A 19,656-nucleotide genomic window follows, 5' to 3' on the forward strand; every position below is an offset into this window, starting at 1 on the left:
CGCTAGAAATAGGAACCAAATCTCCCATCCTTCCGTCTTAAAAGGAAATATTAATCTGGAAAAAATTCGGAGTGGCCATGGCTGGAACGCATTTGATTATATATCTGACCTGGGGCAAAACAATACCATGCGTTAATTAGAACGGAATCAGAACTAACCAACACACACGTGTGTGTGTGTGTGTGTGTTCGTGTAATAGCTATTCGCAGTTACGAAAACGGGAAGACCACTACCAGAGTACGCAAAATTGGAAAGATATTGTACGAAGGTGCCGAAATTATAGTATCTAGTCGACAGCTGTTGAAGAGAATGTCACAAATGTTGCCGCTGTGTGTGTATAAGTCGAAATTTTTTACTACATGACGTTGGAACGTACTTCACTGAAATGATTCTGTAACAATATTAGTTACAAATATCGAACCAATTTAGAACCAGAGAACAGAGAGATTTATTTAAAATGTCTCTAGCTTGAGTTAGGATCGAAATGGGGATCGATGATTTTGCTTATCTCTTTCCATGGAGTAGATAAAATGAGCTGGCAGTGATGTAACACAGGTTTATACAATATCTGTCTTTGAGCGAATATAGGAAAGACAGTTGATAGCAAGTCAGAACGTAAGCAAATATTGAAGAAAGAAAAAAAAAAAAAAAATTAAATTCAGTCAAATTAATTGTTACTTAACGTTATTGTAAAGTAAAGGGCGGAGATCGTTATCTGTGACATACATATAAAATAGATTGGGGGAGGGTTAAACAGAACAGAAGCCATAGGATTTCATTTTCCATTATTGAAGTCTAGTTAAGTGTAAGGATTTTAATAACACCTACGGACGTTACAACTACCATTATAAACTTGAAATAAGTGGCAGGTTTAGGTAAGAGAAATCGTGTTTTTCATCACTGAGGAAAAGCACGAATATCACAACATAACCATGTCTCGCCTCCTCCTTCTAATGCTATTACGTCTCTCTCTCTCTCTATGTATAGTTTTATACAAATGTTATATAAAACTATCTTCTTTGAACTACGAAAACTTCAATCGCATCGTTACTGTTAATAGAGGGTATCTTAATTAGACATTGACATGACGTGCGTGTGTGTGAGCGAGAGAGAGAGAAAGAGGTGGGTGTGTCGGTTAGTTCGGTGCCTCGTAAATTTGAGTTAGAGTTCGACAGAAAAAAATAAATAAAATAGAATAAAACAACCACCAGTTGTGTAAGCCATCGGTTAGCCTTGTTAATTGCTTCCCGAGAGTCTAAAATAGCAGTAATATTCTCGGATGTATTTCTAAGTCTCCACCACCGCCACCTGACACTCGAGCTTCAGAACAACGACTCTATCGATAAATGAATGATAGCAAATTACTTTCATCGGATAAGTCATAATCTTTTAATAGTTCCTTCGAATGTACGACTGCTTCTTCGCTAGTTGTACAAATCACGTTTACAAATTACGTCTGTGCAATGAAGAAATATAGAACATTATTCATCGAGACTTGGTACTTCCCAATTTGAGACATTCTGTCGGAATGTTATATATATATATATCCAAAGACTAACCGTTTATATGGCGTAATCCAGTAAATCATACAGTTTGTAACACAGATTCAGCCAATGCTATAATGGTCACTGTGTCCAACAAAGTGTAGACACCTATTTTTGACTTGGAGTAGAGCGTGGTGTTTGGATTAAAGCAATATTCTAGAGCCTAAGTAACATCAATGTAGCTTAATGACCATAACATAATTTAAATGTAATCAATTGTATGCTGATATGTTATGGTAAAAATTCGGTCTTATGATTGTTAGATGTCTAGAAGCCTTGAAGAAACAAAAACTATAAATCCAAGATAATGTACACTGAAACAGTAGCCAACCTTGTCTGTATCAATTAGTCTTAGAAGAATATAGATTGTATGAGTATGTATGAATGTAGAGGTTTGTAGACGGTGTGACATACATTCAAACTTTATATTTGATGATTTTTCTAGTAAGTTACAAAACTGGTCAAGGTTCACATTACGTATAGATCAAGTTAAACCCTACATTGTCGCTTCAGTGTCGAGACGTCAACGAACCAGTAATACTCCAGGGTCGACTGAGATGACGATACCCACCCACACAAAAAAAAACAAAAAACAGGCTTATGTCAGGTGAAAGGAAGGGGGATCAGGGTGAAGTAAGTAATAAAATTAGTGAAGCTATATGTTGATATAGTGTATGGTGGATAATATATTAGCGAAACATAAAGAGGGGAGAGACAGTTGCTACATGTTTCATCCCCGATTTCAATATATCCAACAAAATCATCACATGATAGGTTAACCCACCCACAAATTGTTTACAAAATAGCAAACACCCACCTCGATATATTGAACATAGAAGCTTTTAAATTAATAAAGACACAGATTAGATGGTAAAATATATGTTTCACATGAATATAGAATGTAGTGGTGGTGGTGCGTGTCAGTGTAAAATTGATTTTAGAAAGAGAGATAAGAGAGAAGACAAGAATTTGACTCACCATTTTGTGACCAGAAGTCGAGTTTGTCCATCAAACCTTGCTCAAAATGGCTGATCTCACACGGTAACGAGACTTCGTCGTCCGCCGCCACCTTCCAATTTTTCAATTATCAAACTCGTTATATTTTTAATCGAATTCTAAATATATTTCTTTCATTTGAATAAAGAGTTATAAAAATATAGTAGTAATTAAATAAATTTATCAAAAATCAATAAACTTTACCAAACAGGAAGTGAACGGATGACCCACGAGGCAGAGAGAAAAGCTGCTGTTTGTATTTGCTCTTCCGTGTGTTGAATAATACATACATATATATATATATATATGTATATATATATATATTTATTTAGCACATATTGTTGCTGATATACACTTGAATATCTAAGTACAGTTGTTCATCATATATTTCTGTTAAAAGGTGAGTATTGATTCATTTATCAGATTTTATTCAGCAATTTTGAACTATTAACCGAATTTACCTCGATATGGCGTCGATTTCACTTTATATATACATATATATATATATATATATATATATATATATATATATATATATATATATATATATAAGCTTTATATGATCTGCAACGTGTGTGTATGTGCATATATATATATATATATAAATAAATAAATATAGGTACTACTATAGACTATATATTATTAATTTAAAATACAGAGATGCCTATAGTAAGACATCTAACCCGCCAGAAAGAGCAGCCAAAAACTCTATACCACAATTAGGAATTATATAGCTTGCGCGGGTGCGCGTTGGGGACCATTCTTCTTTAGTGGTACCTATATATCCTAAATTTTGTGCAGATCTACGTATATCTCGTCTATAATTTCATTGTTTTACATAAGCTAAGTCTGAAACAACCGTTATTTTATATTTATTGAAAAAGAGCAACTAACTAGTAACATACAAGGGTCCCGGAATATTGACTTAACGTTACGAGGGGGTCAGACTCAATTTTTTTAAAGAAATACGAAATTTGCGTATGCCTTAAACAGTCTATTGTTTTAGAATTATTTCGGTATTCTTTCGATTCAAGAATTCACAGAGGATGTTGTTGGGGGGGGGGGGTCCTTGTATCCCACTAAACAAAGTGGTAAAATAGTAGGGGGTGGGAGAAGAATTCTTTAAATAAATAAAACTGAGGTCTGTTCCCATCCCCAGTTGTAATACAAGGGGGAACACTGATATTCTTATGAAATTTTAATCAACCGGGGACCCTGCATTGAGACAGTTTATACATGAGCTCATACACTTGTGCGTTTGAATAAGCTTTTTTAAAGGAAATTTTAAGTTAACAATTTGAAATCGATGTCATATATTCTACAGTCAACAACAATCCCTACTTCTTGAAACTCTCTAGTAATTAATTCTACTAATATTTCTTAAATTTCTTTTCCAGCCATTTTCAACCACTATGGACATCAGACCAAACCACACAATTTATATTAACAATTTGAATGAAAGTATTAAGAAAGATGGTAAGTCGACTAGCTTTGCTTTGGAATTTAGTGAAGTATCATTCAGATGGTAACAGATTAACAAGGACCTAAAGACAAACTAGATTTCTTTTACAGGTCCAATAATTTGGGTGGTGATTAGAAGTTCCCATTATGTAATAACATTCCAGTATGTGGATTACTACAACTCTTGAAGTGTATTTAATGTAAGAACCTGGAATTTTGGGTTTCATAAATTCTTTTGGAGCCCCATCACATCTTCACTTTCTTTTGCTCACTCCAACTGAGTAGCCCCATATCTCCTCTACTGCAAGACCTTTATTTCTGTCCCTCTTCATACTATTAACCTCATCGCCTGGCACAAAGCCATCTCCTTCAATACTGCTACCCAAGAAGTTTTGCAAGTAACTTGGTGATGTCACTGCTGCCAATGCCATCATCATCATCGTTGTTTAACGTCCGCTTTCCATGCTAGCATGGGTTGGACGATTTGACTGAGGACTGGTAAAACCAGATGGCTACACCAGGCTGCAATCTGATTTGGCAGAGTTTCTACAGCTGGGTGCCCTTCCTAACGCCAACCACTCCGAGAGTGTAGTGGGTGCTTTTACATGCCACCGGCATGAAGGCCAGTCAGGCGGTACTGGCAACGGCCATGCTCAAAGTGGTGTATTTTACGTGCCACCTGCACAGGAGCCAGGAAGGCGATGCTGGGCACAGGTGCCATGACGGTTTCGCTTTCGCTTGCCCCACGTTTCCAATGAAGGAGACGACGTTGGCATGGGTGCCATGTAAAATGCATTCAGTACACTGTAAAGTGGTTGGCATCATGAAGAACGTCCAACTGTAGAAAGTGTATGCTAAAACAGGTAGTAGAGATTGGTACAAGTTTTCTCACTTGCCTACTCCTGTCTCACTGCCCAACCCATGCCAGCATGGAAGGGAAGACATTGGATAATAATGATTCTACAGTACGTTGCTTTGTCATGTTTGTTAGCCTTAATTTACTTCTGCTAACTCTTGATCTACATCCAATCTTTTCTATTCTCCAATATATTTTTATATTTCTATAATTCTCTGATTGTACTCTGTATTTTTTTTTTTTCAGAACTAAAGAAATCTTTATATGCAATTTTCTCACAATTTGGCCAAATTCTTGACATTGTTGCCTTAAAAACTTTGAAATGTCGAGGACAAGCTTTTGTAATTTTTAAAGACATCAACAGTGCCACAAATGCTCTCCGGTCAATGCAAGGCTTCCCGTTCTATGACAAACCAATGGTAAGATCAACATTTCATGTCTTCTTAATGTGTGTTTGTGTCTTTCTTACATGTGGCTAGATTTTATCAATTCTTAATCATCATTAATGCCTGGTTCTTTAAGCTTGCATGGGTCAGGTAGATTTTATGCAGCCAGATACCCCTTCCTGTTGCCAATCCTCCCCTGTTCCTAAGCAAAGTAATATTTCACCATGGAGGACAGTATATGAACAACATGGCTCATATGACAGTGATACTCATTTGCAATCATCATAGGATGTCTACCCAAGGGGTACACACACACACGACAGCTTCTTTCAGTTTCTATGTACCAAATCTATCCACAAGGCCTTGGTCAGCCTGGGACTCTAATAGAAGACATCTTATGACCACTTATGTTTGGGAAACAAGCTTTTCAACCACACAGCCATGTCTGTACCTTCAACATGTACATATAAACGAGGTAGTGAGCTAGCAGAATTGTTAACATGTCAGATGAAATACTTAACAGCATTTCATTCATCTTTATGTTTTGAGTTCAATTTCCACCAATGTCGACTTTGCTTTTCATCCTTTAGGGGTTGATATAATCAGCTTATGCCCCTCCCCTGAAATTACTGGCCCTGTGCCAAGTTTTGAAATCAATATACACATATAGAATTACACTGTCTGGTCAAAATCTTTGTTTTGCCTTTCTTTATGAAATCCTTAATATACAGGATTTGTCCTCTTTTTAATTCTTTTGATACCAAAAGAACTTGATGATACCCCAACTTCTATTTAAAAGGATCTGAATTAAAACCATTCCACAATCATTTATTTTCCAACTATCAGCTTAAGAATGGTAAAGTTATTTCACTAAATTTGTATCTCTTTTCTAAATTAATTGAAATACATTCACTGTGTTTTTGCAAGAATATTCTGCTTCTAATCACACTATAGTTTGGTTTAGAATTTTGCTTTACAACCACATCTTTGGCGTTAGGAAGGGCATCCAGCTGTAGAAACTCTGTCAAATCAGACTGGAGCCTGGTGTTGCCATCCGGTTTCACCAGTCCTCAGTCAAATCGTCCAACCCATGCTAGCATGGAAAGCGGACGTTAAACGATGATGATGATGATGATGATGATGTTAGCAAAAGGGCTAAGGACCCTATTATGTAGCTTTAGTCTTGTCTTTTCAAACTGGAATGTATCCTTGATTTTGTATTTTTACTTGAAAAATAATAATAAATGGCTAATGTTTTCATTTGTTTTACCAGAGAATACAGTATTCCAAGAAAGATTCTGATATCATTGCGAAGATGAAAGGTACCTATACAGAAAGACCAAAAAAGAAAAAAGATGATGAGCCAGAAAATAAGAAACGCAAGAAGGGAGCTTCCCAACAGGCTGTTGCCGCTGCTGCTAAGTGAGTCGGGGTTGTTTATTTATTTATTTTTTTATGTTACACTTCTTCATATTATATCGTATCTTAAAGCGTCCAAAGATGGCTGACCTGTCTCTCCAGGGATAAGAAATACTTCCAGCTGTAAGCAATTGTTGAGTCTGTATAAAGACCCAAATTCGTCACATAGTTGTATGGTTAAGAATTTTGCTTCACAGCCACATGATTCCTGGTTCAATTCCATTGTGCAGTTCCAGGTTTTTTTGGGTTTTTTTACTGCTGTTAAAGCCCACAATATAGATCAAGTAATAAACTATCAATGGAACCTCTTTATGAATGCTTGATCTGCTAAATGTAGCAAGCTATTCTGCTTCTAATCACACTATAGTTTGGTTAAGAATTTTGCTTTACAACCACATGGTTCCTGGTTCAATTCCATTGTGTAGTTTGTTTTTTGTACTGCTGTTATAGCTCACAGTATAAACCAAGTAATAACCCAACATAGAAACCTCTTAATGGTTCCTTGATCTACTAATAGTTTCAACCAATTCTGCTTCTAATCACACCTTGCAGTTTTAAAGAAAAAATCACATGGGATTGTCATGGGTGGGACGCCTTTGATTTAAAGGGCCTGCTGGGTTAAGATTGACTTGGGCTTGAACAAAAATTGAAGTGAAGTTGTCAAATGTTTTGATTAAAAACAGCTTTTTATGTCTTTTTTTAATTTTTTTATTGATCTGATATTATAAGCTATGTTTATGTTCCAGGGCCCAGGCAGCTGGTGTAGTACCACCTCCTATCCAACCCATTTCAGCAATGGCTGGTCAACCAGTTCCTCAACAACCTGTACTACAACAATTACAGCAGCCAGTTGTTCAAAGTAAGTGATTGTTTATCATTCATACTGTATAATCATCATCATCATTATCAATACTTGGAACTCAGTGTCTTCATTCAAATGCTGTTGTGCTTCCATGAATAAGGAAGTGTTTCTGTGGTCATAGCTTTTAGTTTTTTCTCAAACTTCCATCTCGTTATTTTCCCCCGTTTTTATGACCTAAACTCTTTTCAAGTCTAAAGTAAATTCATTCCTTTCGTCTTAATTTCTCCGTCTTCATAGTCCCTTACATTGAGTGGCTTCTTGCCTTGTTTGGAATTTTCAATTAAAACAATAAAGGTACCATTGACCGAGTAATGGCTGTTGACCAGTGCTGGCAGGAGTGGACATCTCTTTGTGGTTAAGAAGCTTGCTTCCTAACCATTTGGTTTTGGACTCGGTCTCATTTTGTAACACCTTAGGCAAATATCTTCAACTAGACCCTTAGGAGCCTTGTGGATTTGGTAGGTAGAAACTGAAAGAAGCCTGGTATGTGTGTGTGTGTTTATATTCATGTCTCAACACCCTGTGATGGTTGTAAGTGTGCATCACCATCATACAAGTGATGTCGTTTGCTTCCAGTCTTCCATGTCTGGTCATGGGGAAATATTACCTTGCATGGAAACCAGTGAGGGTTGGTAACAAGAAGGGCATCCAACCATAAAAAAAAAATCTGGCTCAAGGAATTCACCCTGACCCATGCAAGCATGACAAAGTAGATGGAGGGGTTAGAGGATATTTCTAATGAGATTTTGTTTATTACATCTAAGACAAGATGGGGGTCCCACTGCACTGATTCATCTCAACAGTTTGAGCTTCAGTACAGGCTCCACTTCTGTTTTTTTTAACATTGGTATGACTTAAGATATTACTGCAGTCTGATATAGGAGGCCCATCGCCATTGGAAGTGTCTCAAAAGTAGTTTAAAAAAAAAAAAAGGGAATCATGAATCAGTAAGACAGTTCCTAATTGGTTGATCCATTATTTATTTGTGGCATAAGCAAATAGAAAAATTGATTTAAACAATGTGAAGGCACATGGCTTAGTGGTTAGGGTGTTGGACTCCTGATTGTAAGATTGTGGTTTCAATTCCTGGACTGGGCATTGTGTTGTGTTTTTGAGCAAAACACTTCGTTCCTTGTTGCTCCTTTCCACTCAACTGGTAAAATCGAGTAGTCCTGTGATAGACCAGCACCCTGTCCACAGAGGAGTGTATACACCAGAAAAACCAGGAAACTGTCCCTATGCTCCTTACAGAGTAGTGTGGACTACCCAATATATTTCAACAGGAATATGGTAAATGGTTGGTCATGACTAGAACATCTTTGGTCATGTCTGCTCATTCATAGTTAAGCTCAAGCCTGTGGAGGCGCAATGGTCCAGTGGTTAGGGCAGTGGACTCATGGTCATAGGATCGTGCTTTCGATTCCCAGACCGGGCGTTGTGAGTGTTTATTGAGCGAAAACACCTAAAGCTCCACGAGGCTCCGGTAGGGGATGGTAGCCAACCCTGCTGTACTCTTTCACCACAACTTTCTCTCACTCTCTCTTCCTGTTTCTGTTGTGCCTGTAATTCAAAGGGCCAGCCTTGTCGCGCTGAATATCCCCGAAAACTACGTTAAGGGCACACATGTCTGTGGAGTGCTCAGCCACTTGCACGTTAATTTCACGAGCAGGCTGTTCTGTTGATCAGATCAACTGGAACCCTCGACGTCGTAAGCGGCGGAGTGCCAACAACAACAAGTTCAAGCCAAACAGCCACAACTTAGTCTGGTGGAAGTAAATGGAATATTTCAGTAGTTTCTACAAGAATCCCCCGTTATTGTTACTGTATTTGTCTTTATCTCTAAAGTCCCATGTAACTGTGTTTAGTAACTAATTCACCCCATTTTCTATTGCAGATTCTACAAATATGGCAGCGCCAAATACCATTCCAGAACAGCCTCCTAACCAAATTCTGTTCTTAACCAACCTTCCTGAGGAAACCACAGAAATGATGTTGTCAATGTTGTTCAATCAGTAAGTCTTAGTTTCACATTGGAAGCATTTGACTTGTGTATTTATGACAAGAGATCACCAGATTGGATAATGGACAGGCAATTAGATTTAATTAGTTGTTCATGTCCTGTTATTGCTCTGGAAATGGCACTTAACTGTCAACAATCCAGTCCACTTAGTTGTAGCTCTGTGTCCTATGACAAGAGGTAGGTGAGGGTCACTGGATTGGATAATAGATGGACGACTAGATTAGTTGTTCATGTTCTGTTATTTCCGTAGAAATGGCACTTAACTGTCAACAGTCCAGTCCACTTAGCTGTTAGCGGGTACCAGTGGAGTGTAACTGTACTGTGTTTATGACTGTAATGTCATCAACCCAATGAACTTTACTATAAGTAAATACCACAGTATGGTATACTTTACAATACTGTGTCAATGACCAAGATTGACACAGCTAAATGCACTGTCCAGAGTCCACCTAGCTGTAAATAGTTACCACAGTGTGGTGTAGCTCATTGCACTGTATGTATGACCAAGAAGTGGAAGCGCAATGGCCTAGTGGTTAGGGCAGCGGACTCGCGGTTTCGATTCCCAGACTGGGCGTTGTGAGTGTTTATTGAGCGAAAACACCTAAAGCTCTACAAGGCTCTGGCAGGGGATGGTGGCGAACCCTGCTGTACTCTTTCACCACAACTTTCTCTTACACACTGTGTCGCGCTGAATATCCCCAAGAACTACATTAAGGGTACACGTGCCTGTGAAGTGCTCAGCCACTTGCACATTAATTTCACGGGCTGGCTGTTCCAGTTGATCGGATCAACTGGAACCCTCGACGGAGTGCCAACAACAAATGACCAAGACACTTAACTGTTGACAGCTCAGTCTGTGCTACTGTAAGTAGGTACTACTGTGGCATCAATGTGAAATTAGCAAGTGTTTTGTGGCTTACCAAACCATGCTTTTTTTTTTTTTTAGAATTTTATTTATTTATTTATTTATTTTACTGAAGGAAATCTATCAGAAATACACCAGTAGCTATGTCATCTAGTGATTTTTTTATGGATTTTTTTTTTCCTTTCTCCTTTTAGATTTCCTGGTTTCAAAGAGGTCCGTTTGGTGCCTGGTCGGCATGATATTGCATTTGTTGAATTTGAAAATGAAATGCAAGCTGGTGCGGCAAAGGATGCACTTCAAGGCTTCAAGATTACACCAAACAATGCAATGAAAATCACATTTGCTAAGAAGTAGGACAAGAAAGAAGACAGTAAAAATATGATGAAAGAAATTTGGTGCATTTCAGTAAAACTTACAAAATAAACCATCAAATTCTGCACAACTTTGCTGCCAGATGGAATGGTAAGCAGCATCAATGCCATCGTCATTGCACCATCCGACGGTGGATTCTCATTTTACATTCTTCATTTTGGTGGGTGAGGGGGGGGTGAAGTTAATTCGCAGTATTCTTACCAAAACTCATTGACAGATTTCTTCCTTTCTTTCACCATTTCATAGTTTTTGTTTGTTCGTTTTTTTTTTTCCAACTGAGATATTTGTTTACTTTTCTTTTATATTGAAATACAAATTAGAGAATAACAATAAAATGACAAATTCTCTCTTAAAAACACTGGGAAAATTTTGTTTCTATTTAATGTGATCTTGTTTGTTTTTATAATTATCAATGTTCTTAATGAGCTTGATGTAGCCAGTAGTATATATCGGTGGGTACCAGAAATCTGTTGAAGTCCCACCAAAGATTTGGTCTTTCTCTGTAATATAACGAAAGAGGAGACATATTGCCTGAATGAATCCCTGCATTGAATGCTAAGTGAATCATTTAATGTTCTCCTTCCATGCTGGCATGGATTGGACAGTTTGATGAGAGCTGGCAAGCCAGTAGACTGTGTAATGCTCTACTGTCTGTTTTGGCATAGTTTCTATGGCTGGATGTCCTTCCTAAAACTAACCATTTTACAGAGTGTACTGGGTGCATTTTCTTGTAGTACCAGTGAGGCCAGCAAGTAACTTGCAAGACTTGACTCCTTAGCTAAGTAGGGGTTCTAGTATTGGAGGAGGTGACTTTGTGCGAGGTGATGAGTATGATAGAGAGACAGAAACAGGTGTCTTGTTGTAGGAGTCTACCCTCATGTTTCAGGGAGGTGTATAAAAGTGAAGTGGTTTAAGCGATTGGATAAGGTGAGCAAGAGAAAGGATGGTGGGGAAGAGGTATGCAGTGAGTGAATACAGGTGGAGGGAAGGGGGTGTTAGGAACATACATTTTGGGAGTGGGAGAGACTTTTCAGGGATGGATTATGTGCAGGTAAGTTAAGGCGAGTGGGAGAGGGGCATGCAGTGAATGGTGAACGCAGGTGGAATAAGCGGGTGTTAGGAAGATGAGTTGTTGGGGATAGATTGTGTACAGGTGCATTGGCATACCTTTAGGGCCTCAATTTTACTTGGATGGGTTTTCTCAAGCACAACAAATCCCAATTGTCTCAGTCCTTTGTCATCTCCTCTGTGAGGCTCAACACCTGGAGGTCATTTTTCACCACTTGCAATCATTGCTTCATTATGTAGCTGTTATCATCCATATCATCTCTTGCTCACTACATCTGATGCCTCTCATACCTGGTTTTACTCTCAACTCACACTTTGTTAAAAATGCACATCCAGTGGGGAGCATGCTAGCTTCATTTCTTTGAAGCATGTTCTCTGCAGTCACAGCCCATGTTTCGCTGCTTTGCAGCGTATAACCTTCATACAATCTGTATTTTACTGTGAGGAGAAGCCTTTTGTTGGTCACAAAGCTCATTTATTCCAGGCTTTACTTCCACGCCTTAAATTTCTTCTTTAATTACCTCCGCCAAGGAAGGAGGTTATGTTTTCATCAGCGTTGATTTGTCCATCTGTGTGCAAAATAATCCAAAAAGTTGTGAATGGTATTTGATAAAACTTGCAGGAAAAGTTGGTAATGACACAAGGGACAGATGGTGAAAATTTGGTAGTGATCCGGGAGTTTTTATGGATTCTTGAAGGATTTTTCATTTGCTATATTTACTTTACAATTTTACGTTCTTTGATTATCTCCCTTGAAAGCACGTTCATCGTTTCCACATAACCTATGGTGGCGTTGCTGTTTAGAGACAGTGTTGATGATGATGATGGTCGAGATAAGTATGGGAGGAGGATAAAATAGTATCAGTGGTTATAATGGCGACAGGAACAGTGGTGTTGTGTGATGGTGGTCTTGTAATGGTTACACTGATTGTGGTGGTGAAAGTGACTGTAACAGTCATAACATTGATAGTGGTGTCTGTGGTTGAACTGGAAGCAATGACAATGCTGCTGATGATGTTGGTGGTTGTGAACTGCTTTGGATGATCCCTGTTTTTAAAGGGGGGGGGGGGTTTACCCCCTGCCAAGGAGGTTATGTTTTTGCTGGCATTGGTTTGGGAAATTGGGCGATTTTTCAGCCTGCGTGTATATGGGTGGAAATGAGCTGCTGTGTGGAGGTCTGCGCTCTCTGAGTGCTTTTCTAGTTCTATGAAAGATTCATCTATAAGAACAAGGTCATCAGTATAGAGGAGCTCCCACAGGCAACCCATCTTAATCTCCCTTGTCATGGTTTGGAGAACTATGGTAAATAAAAGGGGCCTAAGAACCAAACCCGGGTGAACTCCTACCTTCACACTAAATTCAATGCCATATTCATTGCAACTTTCATCCTGCTGATAGCACTCCTTTCTATTGCCCACAACAGTCAACTGTACATACGAGATGGTATTAAAAAGTTCCTGAACTAGCTCAGTAGCACACCAACAGGTGACAGCACACGATTGCATGCTCAGTGAGAGCGAGCAGTGACCTTCATGAGGCAGTGTGCCGAGTGCCATTGCTGTGTTTACTTTGCAAATTGTAAAATTTGTGTTTTTGCAATCATGTGTATGCTGTAGTCTGAGATTTTGTCATGGACATCCCATCAAAGTCTATCGAGATCTCTGTCAGTGTGCCGCTGATGACCCGTCCTTCATACCAAGGATTATCACCGGTGATGAGAGTTGGGTCTACGGGTGTGACCCTGGGAGGAAGCAGCAGTCATTGCAATGTAAGAGGCCTTCATCTCCACAACCGAAGAAGGCATGACAGGGCTTGCAGCTCAATCAAGAGCATGCTTGTCATTTTTTTCGTTCATCCAAAGTGCATTAAGAATTTGCCCCCCAAGGCCAGATCGTCAATTGAGTGTTGTATTCTTTACAATGACAACACACCCTTTCGTTGAGCTCTCCTCACTGTGAGTTTCTCGCCAAAACCAACATGGTATCATTTCCACACCTAGCCTATTCGCCAGATTTAGCACCTGCAGACTTCCACCTCTTCCCCAAGATAAAAATGCAGCTCAATGGTTGTCATTTTGACACTGTTGTCAAGATCCAGAGCGAATTGCAGAGGGTCTTCGGTTTGCTTGAGGAAAATGCTTTCCAGACCAGATTCCAAAAGTGGCAGGAATGCTCGAACCGATGTATCGCTGCGCAAGGTGACTGTTTTGAAGGAGATGGTGTTGAAACTGAGGTAAATAAGTTATTTTTTTATTAAACGTAACTAGTCCAGGAACTGCAATGAGTAACAACATAGTGCTTATAACTTGTAAGTTTCCTCATGGTGGTGTGAAACCAGGTGGTGAGTTAAATATGTTCCCATCTAGGCCAAAGTGAAATTTGAACTCGAAACTCAGAGCCAAAACAAATACTACAAGATATCTGGTACAACATCCTTACAGTTCCTTCATTCTACTGTCTTGGATTGGTACTTCTTTTAATCAAGTTCAGAAACTGAAAGACAAAGTTGTTCTCATCATGATTTGAACTCATTGTAACATCATTATCATCATTTAATGTCCGTTTTCCTTGCTGGCATGAATTGTACGGTTTGACTGGAGTGGGCAAGTTGGAGAGCTGCACCAGGGTCCATTGTTTGTTTTAGCATGGTTTCTATGAGTGTGATGTCCTTCTCAGCTCTACCAAATGTTAACTTATTCAAAAAAGTGATCAGAAATAATCATGTTGTGAGAAAGTCATAAGGAAATGACAGTATTAATTCAATGATAAACAATATTTGAATTTTGACAAGTGTGGTAGACCACTCTGAACATGTTCTGGTCTTGTTAGATCTCTTCAGCGAAGCATACACTTCACTTTACTTATCAAAGTAGTGATTAAAAATCATTGACTCGAGTGCAGTATTGTATAGGAGTAGGTATGAAATATTAGTGTATTTTAGAGAATAAATCACTGACATTGTTATTAATGTTGGGGGTGATTGTAATGATGATCTAGTAGAGTAAGGAATGGATCGAAGTTTCTAGAGTTATTTTGTTTTGACCTTAAAGTGTGTTCTCTGTAAGAGGTTGACTATATGAAGTAAACCTAGGCTAACTTTGATCAAAGACCTTCTTCCCATGACCATCATCATAATTATTAGCTTATATCTACTTTCCATTGATTCAGCAGGATATCATGATCTGTGAAAGTTCTTATTCAATCTTGTTGTCCTTTTAGGTGTGGTCGAGGGATGACCTCTTGTTTTGTACATTTTATTTTGGGAGGGTTTAGGTGCAGATGTGGCTGTGTGGTTAAGAGGCTTGTTTCCCAACCACATGGTTTTGGGTTCAATCCCACTACATGGCACATTTGGGGAAGTGTCTTCTACTATAGTCCTAGGTCTATCAAAGCCTTGCAGTAGATTTGGTGAGTGGAAACTGGAAGAAAGCTTGCATGTGTATGTCTCCTTGTCTTGACATCATGTGTTAGTTGTAAATGTGTCTCTGTCATAGAAGCAGAGTCATTCATTTCCAATGTTCTGCTTGTCTAACAACAAAGATTTCCTTGCTTGGAAAGAGGTTGAGGTTAGTGGCTAGAAGGGCATCTGACTATAGAAAATCTGTCTCGAATTTTAACCCAAGCAAGCATGGAAAGGTGGACATTAAAATGATGATGATGATGATAGTCTCTGGATGATTCTCTGTCTAATATCAACCATTTTGTAGAGTGTACTGAGTGCATTTTTATGTGGCACCAGCATTAGAAGGGATATCATGTCCTCAGTAAGACTAAAGGCTTCTCTAAATTATCCATTGGTATCTGTTGTAACCAACCACTGTACAGAGTTACTGGGTGCATTTTAATGTGGCACCAGCACATGAGGTTGCTTTGTTAGACAAAAGTGTCTTTGCTGCTTAATTTTGTCTTCATTTATCCAGGACAACATGACCAAGAGAATGGATAGAAAAAATAAGGCAATTACAAAAGATGATTTAAAGTGGAAGGGACAAATGGGAGAGATAGTGCTAGAGGAATAATGAGGTGTGTAATGGCAACTACATGATTAGTAGTAAGAGAGAGAGAGAGAATGTGCGCAAGTGATAGAAAGTTGAATGCCAGTAAAAGAGTAATTTGGGTGAGAGAAGATGTGATGGCAAGCAGCTGAGTGAGGTAAACGGTGAGATGCATTGGATATGAAGAGTTCTGGTGTAATCCCTCATTCAGGCATTGTGATGGGAGATAGGCAGTAATTGCAGGTGAAGGAGAGAGAGAGAGAGAGCAAGTACAACTACATTATCCAAATGTGGTGTGATTTGAGGGAGATATGGCTGCTATTTCCTGTAGGTTAAGAGATCATGTAGAAACTTCCTTGTTAGCTTGATGCTACATGGTAGTGAGACACGAGTCGTTCAATGTGGAGGAATGGGGTGAGTATGATCTGCTTGAACATGGAGTATTGGCTGTGGAAGATCTGTTGAGACGAGAGAGAGAAATGGATGCGGTTTACTGAATATGTAATGTTAGTTTAGTTTTGTGCTTAAGGCATAGGTCTTTGAATGTCAGCAATTCTGTGGAGACTACAAATCTTCCACATTGAACAACTTGTGTCTCACTACCAATTAACATCAAGCCAAAGGGGAAGTTTCTACATGATTTCATAACCTATGAGAAATAGCTGCCATTAGTGCCTCTCTCCTATCACAATGCCTGAATAATGAGATTATATATCAATCTCATGTGGGTCACTCTGAGGTTCAAGAAAAGTAAGCTAAGATCTGCTGGATGGGTTGTCCTTGGTCCAAGCCAGTTCTTATTTCATGTTAGTACTTTCTTAGGTGGCACATCTCAACACATCCCCTTTTTAGCATGGTTTCTATATACCTGGATACTTTTCTGAATATCTGCCTCTTTACAGAGTATACTTATTTTTTTATGGCACCAGCACTAGAGACATTACTTATATTATGCTCTTAGCCAAACTAAAGGGGTCCACTTGACTCTGTATAATTCCTCAATCCATTTGCCAATCACTGAGAGTTTACCATATGCATTTTATCATGCCATCAACACAACTAGTTGCTTTGTGTCCCACAAATCTAGAGAGTCTTGACTATGTTATCTCTGCTCATTGAGGACAGTGTAACCAAGAGATAATTGCACAAGTAGGTGAGTTCTACAAGAGAGAGAGTGTCAGAGAGGCGAGAGGGCATAATGTATGTGCATGTGCATATATCTATGATAATCAGTCTACCTATCAGTATTGAATATTTTCTTTTGCTTAACTGCATTTCACACTATTGAGTGTGTGTGTGTGTACACCAAGTAATTCGGTGGGGAAAAAACTGAAGAAAAGTACACTTCCCCTTGGTATTTAAAAAACAAAAGTTATTCAGTAAAACCATCCTCAATCTTGATGTGACTCTGTGCCAGAATAGTGATTCTAATTCCTGTTGCCCATTGTGTCTATAATGGCAGCCTTCAGCTGTTCTTATGTTGTTTAGCAAACGCTTCGACCAGATCACATAATTCTCTTGATCTTGCAGGACTTAAACTGTTCTCCCTTTTGTTATTTAGGACTTAATACTCGATCTACTCATGCATCACATATCTGACAGTGGGCTCTGTTACCTTGAGCTACTTGGAAATGGCCCTCTTCAACTTCCTGAGATTCTCATTGACGATGTCTTGAAGGAACTTGACCCATCTTGATTGTGCCTAACCAGGGAGAATGTTTCTTGCATCTTGGCCGCAGTTGGTATGAGCTGCCAAAAGCCTCCAGATCTTTCCTGACCTTCAACATAATCTGACTGTGTTCAAGAAGCTAATAAACTCTGAATTACTTTGGCTGGTGGATGGAACCACAAGTACAGCCTGTCTTATCGTTTCTTGTCAGGCTGGAATCTGCCATGTTGATTTTGTTTGTGTATCTGAGAGAGAAATGAGAACATTAAAATTTGGTGCATATTTTGTTACATGATGTTAGATTGTCTACCCATTTATGACCCACTAAAATATAGTGTTCACAAAGACTTGGTACACTCTGTATGTGTATGTACACACATATTCTCTAATACAGATATGTACATGAATGTGTGACTAATTATTTAAACATCATCTTTTCTCTTTGTGCTTTCAGAAATGGACGCCTTCAGTAGTATGTAATCTACAATCAACAACTGACACATGTTGGGATATTAATCTCTTGACAATCCAACAGAAGATGGAACTATCAAATTACTGATAGCAATCAATATTTCACTGTCCTACAACAGTATGAGTGTGTTTGTGTGTGTGTATTCATTTGGTTTAACCAGAATAAGGAGGAGGGTCAGGCTCCATAGCTTGTTCTAAGGTCACCAAGATTATTCAGCGGAAGGAACCGTAAATCATAAGATTGCTACAGTGGATCCTTTGTTTGGAGTCTTGGTCTAAATGTCTGCAACAGAATGTCCTCCATTGAAACACCAAGCATGATGTGATGGTGTTGAAGCAAGTAACCGACTGGGTCATCCACCAACCAGGAACAGGTAAAAAGTCCAATAAGATTCCACACAGTTTCCCTGACCAAATTTCATTCACAATTGGATTAATCTTAGGTTATGTAGAGTGGAATCGAAGTTGGATTGGTGAAATGATGTATTATCTTTTTCAACATCCACTTTTCTATGCTTGCATGGGTTAGATGGAATCTGTTGAGACAGATTTTCTACAGCTGGATGCTCTTTCTGCCACCCACCATTACTTGTTTCCAAGTAAGATAATTTCTTTATGGCCAGACATGTTTTCGTAACAGTTTGGAAATGAACAAAATTGCTTGTGTGATGATGATAATGAGGCTCATTTTCAACTATCACGTAATTTCAAGACAGGGAAACAATGATACTCACACACACAAGATGGGCTTCCTTCAGTTTCCATCTACCAAATCCACTCAGAGGGCTTTTATCGGCCTGGAGCTATAGTAGAAGACACGTGTCCAAGGTGCCATACAGTGGGACTGAACCCAAAACCATGTGGTTGGGAAGCAAGCTTCTAAACTACACAGCCATACCTGCATTTCATTGTATATTCTATGTGATATGACTATGATACATCATATATCATAAATACACTTATCATAACTTAGGATTTTACTATTCAGTTCAGCCCAGCATAGAGAAATTAATGGTTTCAATTCCTTACCTGTAGGTCTCATTGGCTTCTGGTTTAGGGATGATTATCAGACACACACATAGTACTGTATAAGATCCAATACGTGTGATTTTTTTGAGAAATTTTAGCAGAAATATTCAAATCAATTCACAGGAACTGCAAGCCCCAACCTTGAGAAAAATCTGGTAGAACTCTCAGACACATCTGCAACATTCCAGAACACTGCTATAACTCAGTTTTAATAAATGTTATCTTTCCTACTCATAAAAACACACATACCCACAAAAACAACTGTAGCTTCTGTGTCTTTGTTAACCTTCAGCATTGTGCAAAGTTACATGATACCATTGGTGGTAGGTGCAGAGGAATGGGAATTATTGTATTCCAACCAAGTTGATCTGGTCCATCTCTGCTGTACCCAGCTCCAGAATCTGTACTTACACAGAAATTAATTGGACAATGGAGAAAAGGTAACATGTTCATATTATTATCACTCAGTAGTCCCTTTGATAAACATCATTATGTTTCTCTGTCCTGTGTGTTTTGTACCAGACTGAGGTATGGTGTTTGGATCATCGGTTTTCTAAGTCTCAGTAGTTTGACCAATTCTCAGTATATCATCTAAGCTATTTCAATCTGTGACAATAACTAATAAAAACTATTCAATTTACATA

General features: G+C 38.7%; 1 protein-coding gene across 3 annotated transcripts; it reads left to right on the top strand.

Annotated features, from left to right (window-relative positions):
* Positions 1 to 2,751: 2,751 nt before the first annotated feature.
* Positions 2,752 to 19,656, top strand: LOC106878535 (U1 small nuclear ribonucleoprotein A). Of its 3 annotated transcripts, none has more exons than XR_001410511.3 (8): positions 2,752 to 2,940; positions 3,938 to 4,016; positions 5,104 to 5,276; positions 6,517 to 6,665; positions 7,409 to 7,521; positions 9,419 to 9,536; positions 10,604 to 10,871; positions 17,405 to 19,656. XR_001410511.3 is itself a non-coding variant. In XM_014927774.3 (7 exons), the coding sequence occupies exons 2-7, from the start codon at positions 3,953 to 3,955 to the stop codon at positions 10,761 to 10,763; spliced, it is 777 nt and encodes a 258-aa protein (XP_014783260.1). In that variant the 5' UTR covers positions 2,757 to 2,940; positions 3,938 to 3,952; the 3' UTR covers positions 10,764 to 11,164. The 3 variants fall into 3 exon arrangements, 1 of the variants encoding a protein (XP_014783260.1); XR_001410510.3 differs by having other exon boundaries at positions 17,967 to 19,656; XM_014927774.3 differs by lacking the exon at positions 17,405 to 19,656 and having other exon boundaries at positions 2,757 to 2,940; positions 10,604 to 11,164.

The sequence above is a fragment of the Octopus bimaculoides genome, chromosome 15 (assembly GCF_046866305.1).
Source record: "Octopus bimaculoides isolate indiv1 chromosome 15, ASM4686630v1, whole genome shotgun sequence".
Taxonomy (NCBI): domain Eukaryota; kingdom Metazoa; phylum Mollusca; class Cephalopoda; order Octopoda; family Octopodidae; genus Octopus; species Octopus bimaculoides.